Source organism: Cataglyphis hispanica, chromosome 13 (genome assembly GCF_021464435.1).
Source record: "Cataglyphis hispanica isolate Lineage 1 chromosome 13, ULB_Chis1_1.0, whole genome shotgun sequence".
NCBI classification, from domain to species: Eukaryota; Metazoa; Arthropoda; class Insecta; order Hymenoptera; family Formicidae; genus Cataglyphis; species Cataglyphis hispanica.
In genome coordinates, this window is record NC_065966.1 from 6,148,094 (window position 1) to 6,154,543 (window position 6,450).

A 6,450-nucleotide genomic window follows, 5' to 3' on the forward strand; every position below is an offset into this window, starting at 1 on the left:
AATCTTGCTATAGATATTTCCTTGAAATGATTTCCTGGTATTGATCTTTTTCGAGGAAAATTTTGCGAAGAAATATTGAGTTTTTTTTGCAAAGTATTGTATGTTACAATTATATATACAAAAAAGTGTTTAAACGTCGTTATAACCGAGTATTTTATATTATTTTTATCATAATTGATTCAACGTAATATTATTATTTCATTCACTTTATTAGTGATAGAATTAAATTGTGAATTAAATTGTGATGTTTTCGGAAATTTTTACGTAAACTACATTGAAAAATTTATTTTATTATTTAATAAATCAATTTTTATATTGACGATTTTATTATCTTGACTGACGATTGTAATGTAAAATCATTATATATTATATATGTACAGAGTGTCCCAAAACTACCGGATTTCCTTTTAATGACAGATTCCTTAGAATATTTCAAGACGAAAATCTTAATAACAAAAATGTCAAGATTATAATAGTTTTTAAACAGGAAGCAATTATATTTTACGAATGAGAGAGATGACATTTCGCGCGCTCAGACACGGCAAAATAACAAGTGAAAAAAGTGCTCTATAAATGGAATGCTCTTATTATAATATTATGATTATAGTATAAATTTACAATAGCATTGTAATTATATGTTTTCCCACTTTTCTACGCATTGCATTAATATATTCTTTTTACGAATAATGAATGCGAGAGCTAAAGGCATCTCAAAAATGATTCAAATTTTGCGACATGTTTCTGCGACAACTTCTGCTGTCAAAGTGGTCGATCAATGTTACCATGAAGGTGTTTGCTATGATATGCTATGCAAGATAAATAAATTGTAATAGAATTAGATTTGACATTTATTTATTTTACATTTTGAAATATTTTAGAATCTTTGTAATGAAATACAAATTGTAATCATTTTTATAACATATCGTAGTAGACACCTTCATTGTAATATTGATCGATTATTTTGACAGATGAAGTTGGAACATGTTGCAAATTTTTGAATCATTTTTTAGATGCCTTTAGTTCTCGCATCCATTATTCGTAAAAAAAATGCAATTATATATATATATATATATATATATATATATATATATATATATATATATATATATAAGGTATTCGAAAAGAATGGGACCCTCCTCTGATCTCCAGAAGTACGCACTTTCACGGAAAATGAGTTCTGAAAATGAGAATACTTTTATGTATAGAATAATGAGATGAATCAAATGGTGTAAAAAAAGTAATTGTTTTTAAAAAAAGATTTGTAATTATTTACAATTTTTTTATAACAATTATTTGTTTTTTTATACCATTTGATTTATCTCATTATTCTGCACATAAAACTATTACGATGGTACAATTATTGAAAACTAAATATTTTACGAGATAATTTATATTTTATATTAAAATATGTCAGATTAAGATATAAAATAATTCAACAAATACTTAATTAAAAAATACTTTATTATAGTGTTTTGGAAAGCTCTCGAGGTAAATTATAAGAATATGCAATGAAAAATAGAGGGTTCCATTTAAAAAAACAAAGTTGAATTCCATATGACCTTGGCACGTTCACTCAAAGTCAAACCAATAACACCATCTTATGTCCCCCTCGAAACCATACAACTTTTGTTCGGGTCATTTTCCATGAAAGTACGTACTTCTGGAGATCAGGGGGAAATCCCATTCTTTTCGAATACCCTGTATATATATATATATATATATATATATATATATATATATATATATATATATGTGTATAATAATATAATTTCTAATATGTATATAATGTAATATGTTAAGTTATAAACGATCTTATACATATATTTTTTTATTTCTTCTATCTTTTACAGCATTTTACTATCAGGTTTTTATTGCAAATCTTAGAATGATTTTGGAAGTCTGTCTATTCTAAAAATATTCTTTTAATCAACTATTATTATTGTGTTATTATCCTTTTTTAATCCTTAAAGTGATGTTTATTTTGAAACATCTGTTTGTATGTGTAAATTATGTAAAATTTTACTATAATTATGGGTATATATGAAATTATATAACAGTGTTACATCTGTATTTATGTATGCATGTATGCACATATATAGGGTGCCCTAGAATTAGATCGACAAAATTGAGATGATTATAAAGGACACCAAAACAAGCCAATTTTGTTCATAAACTCGTGTCCGTAAATGAGCCGTTTTAGCACTATTAGAGAATCAAAGACTAGACAAGAGCAAAAATTTTTGAAAAAAAGAAATTATTTAAAAAAATTTTATTAATGTGTTTAGAAGAGATATTTTTACCATGAAAATTTTGTATAAAACATTTTTTGATCTCGAATGATTTTTTGACATAATTTTCGAGATATATTCGGAAAAATAAAAAGCCGCTTTATATGACAGGTAATTTCACCTCTTAGAATTGTTTTGGAGCTGCAACTGAAAATTTCTAAATTCATCTATTTATCCTTCCCCTCCCTATATGTGTAAAGTTTCATCAAAATTAGAATTTTGGGGTTTGCGAGATTTCCTTTTATTAGTCTTTGGTTCTCTAGTGCCAAAAGAGCTCATTTGCAAATTTATTAGCGGGTTTATTAGCAAAATTAGCTTTATTTTGATGTTCTTTATAATCACCAGGATATCGATTCTATAATTCAAGTGAGGAAATGTACTAAAAATGAACGAATTTACTAGAAAATTTATAATTTTATTGTTCCATATCTAATAAATTTACTCGCTTTTGTAATTTTTGCTATTTGAATTACAGAATCGATATACATATATATTCTGAAGTTTGTCCCTTTAATTCTTGGACACCCCGTATGATACGAGTGATATTTCCCGCGCCATAATTCAAATCGACAATGAAATTAAATTGTTTCTCGTGACGGTCGATAGATGAGGCAAATCGCGGTTTGGTCAAAGATCAAAATTTTCAACCGACTGCTGACACGCACACATTCGCGCGCTTTGCAAGGATGTTCCAGCGTCACGTCGCGCGCGATTATTATTCGTGGTGACACGGATGTTATGCGACCTTGGGAAACATTTGGGAAACGAGTCATTTTCTGCGGTGATCGAATTTTTCCTTCTCAACTCGTTAATAAGAAAACATGCCGCCACAAACGGACGCAGTCCCGAAGCTCGAGACACCCTCGAACGGAATTAATGCTGTTCTATTGGGACCACCTGGTAGCGGCAAGGGCACTCAGGTATTTTTTGATCGCGATATATACTTGATCGTCATTCTTAAAGTTGAACTACCTCTGCTTTGACCTTTGATCTATAATACTTTTAAAACATAAAATAAGATAGTTTTGAATGACAAAATGATTAATTTTCTTTTCTAATATATAATCAAATTGTATAAATGGGCAAAAGATAGATTTATCTTTTAATATTATAATATAATATAATTAAAATAGTTTGATTATGGAATATTTTAATTACAGACTATATTTTTTATATTAATCATGCTAGAATGCTTAATTCAAAAATTTAGATGAATGTATCTGTTTCAGGCAGTATTATTTAAAGATAGATACTGCGTATGTCACCTGTCTACGGGTGACCTGTTAAGGGCTGAAGTCACTTCCGGTTCTACTCTAGGAACTCAAATCAAAAAGATAATGGACGAGGGTAAATTGGTCAGCGATGACTTGGTAGTTAGCATGATTGAGAGCAATCTAGACAAACCGGAGTGCAAGCGTGGTTTCTTGTTGGATGGATTTCCAAGAAGTGTACCTCAAGCAGAAAAAGTAAGTTAGATGATCAAAGTTTTGTATATCTTGTAACAAAAAATTTAAATCTCTGTATCTCACAATCTTTTTTATTTCTTCTAGCTTGATCAAATGCTCAATAAGAGGAAAACAAAGCTTGATGCTGTAATTGAGTTTGGAATCGATGACAAATTACTGATCAGTAGAATTACAGGTAGATTGGTACATCCAGCTAGCGGTAGATCTTATCATGAGACACTTGCTCCCCCCAAAGCTCCGATGAAAGATGATGTAAGTAATAAACTAATAAAAATGTCACACCATGTAATATAATTTGTAGAAAAAGAAAATTTTATACAATTGTCCACAATACAGTATGTTGTATTTGCAAAGTGCAGTTGAAACATAAACTCACAATAACGTATCAAATTTTATAGCTTATGTAATATGTTCTCACTACAAATAATGTATAATATCTATTTATTTTTTATGATATCTAAATGTACATAAAACTGTTCTGTAATTACACAAGTTCAATTAAAACTTGAAACAAAAAATTCAAGATGCATAATCTCTTTTGATAGATTACTGGAGAACCTTTGATCAAGAGATCAGATGACAATGAAGAGGCTCTGAAAAAACGATTGACAACATATCATACGCAAACTTCACCACTCGTCGATTATTATGCTCTGCAAGGAATTCATTATTACATTAATGCTGCCCAATCCGCCGAAAAAGTATTCAAAGATATTGATCAAATTTTTTTAAAGGCCACTAAAAAGAAGGGATTCTTCAATAGATTTTTTTAGAATATTGCCAATAGAAGTAGTTTCTAAATCATTCTTTTTCTTTTTTTTTTTTATAGAATTTTACTTTTAGAATTTTCTTTTTGAAGAAAACTTACAGAATTACAGAGATAATTATAAATGCGATAAGTTTACAACATGCTGCAAAGGTAATGATTTATATGTCTAACTTGTGTAGCTTGTTTTAACTGAGAGCAATCTGCATCTAAAATAATTTTAGTAACATATAATAGTTACATTTACAAGCATTACTGTAAACAATATATTTTGTAGCAATATCAAGTATAAAGACACGTAATAATATTTTATAAGGCACAACAATTTTCTAGAGAAGTATGAAAAGTTATGACTGCAGATGGAATGCACACAGCTTATCAATGCTCTAAAAATGGGTGTAAAATATATATGTAACGCCAATCATGTATAACTTTAGCAGAGAAAAAGATATATATTTGTATATAGTCACTAAAAGATATTTTGATTCATTGTTACTAGATTCTATCTTTGTGCGATGTTTATATCGTACTAAAGTACAATTATCGAGAGAATCTTTTACATATCTCGACTTATTTTTAGTTTTTCCTATCTCGGGGATTTATCAGTTTAAAACAAGCGAAAAATCAGTGAGAAACAAGTTTTGAAATCATTCATCAGTCACATGTATGCACATTTTTTCGAATTTTGCAATTATACCGTTCTTGATGCTAAATGTGGCTGTCTTAGACTGATTTTTACTTTTTTCATGAAGATTAAATAATATAAATATGGAAAAGTGTAAGAATTTTTTATTTTATATATTCAATAATGAATTAATTAATTCAAGATGAGAAAATAATTCTACTTGAATTAATTAAAATTCCAAGAATATAATATTTGACTGCTGCATTTAACATTAAATATGGAATTTGAATATTTATAATTTTATATTTATCTTTTTCAATTGCGACAGCAACTTTCGAGAAATTAACACTGTAAAATTGTATAAATACACAAAACACATTGCAATGCTACACATTGATATACTTCATTTTCGAAGACACAATTTTATGAGAATACGAATGATGCAGATCTAAGACTATTTTACATAAAAGAAGCAAATATATATATATATATATATATATATATATATATATATATATATATATATATTCTGATATAATACAATTTCATATATACACAACTCTTAAAACCCCAATATTTTCCGAAAGAAAAACGAATGTGAATTTAGATAAAAATAAATCACTTGTGAAATCTTATTCTCAATATATCCTAATAATTTTGACCCTTTTTTTGAAATATTAGAAGATGTGTTTTTTAAATATTATCTTTCAATATTTTAAATTATATTAATATCCTTTATTACAAATATAAGTGAAAAACTTTCTTGTCAAATGTCTTTAAGCTTTAAAATTGATCTCTTTTGGTTTTTATATACAAAATAACCATAAAAATTTCCGACTTTGATTTTCTTTTAAACTTTTAGAAGATGTATTTTTTAAATATTATCTTCCAATATTTTTGATTATATTAATATCCTTTACAAATCTAAGTGAAAAATTTTCATGTCAAATATCTTTTTACTAACAAAATTTATTTTCTTCTTGACTATTTTTTTTATATGTAAAATGACTATAAAAATTTCTCAAGGGTGAAAAAAATATTTAATTTCGTTTAGAGTTTTAAATTAAAAATTTATTTTTAATATATCCTAATAATTTTGACGAATTTTTTTTTAATGTTAGAAAATATGTTTCTTTCAATATTTTTATTATATTTTATTATATTTTATTTTATTATATTATATTTTTATTATATTAATATCTTTTAATTACAAATCTAAGTGAAAAATTTTGTCAAATATCTTCAAAACAAAATTTATCTTTTTAATTATTTTCCTTTATATATAAATAAATGATTATAAAAATT

At 26.6% G+C, this 6,450-nt stretch overlaps 1 protein-coding gene across 1 annotated transcript; it reads left to right on the forward strand.

Annotated features, from left to right (window-relative positions):
* Window positions 1-2,920: 2,920 nt before the first annotated feature.
* Window positions 2,921-5,534, forward strand: LOC126854271 (adenylate kinase). The gene is made up of 4 exons (XM_050600849.1): window positions 2,921-3,208; window positions 3,518-3,754; window positions 3,839-4,006; window positions 4,300-5,534. Exons 1-4 carry the CDS (start codon window positions 3,110-3,112, stop codon window positions 4,525-4,527), a joined length of 732 nt encoding a protein of 243 aa, XP_050456806.1. The 5' UTR covers window positions 2,921-3,109; the 3' UTR covers window positions 4,528-5,534.
* The last annotated feature ends 916 nt before the right edge of the window (window positions 5,535-6,450 follow it).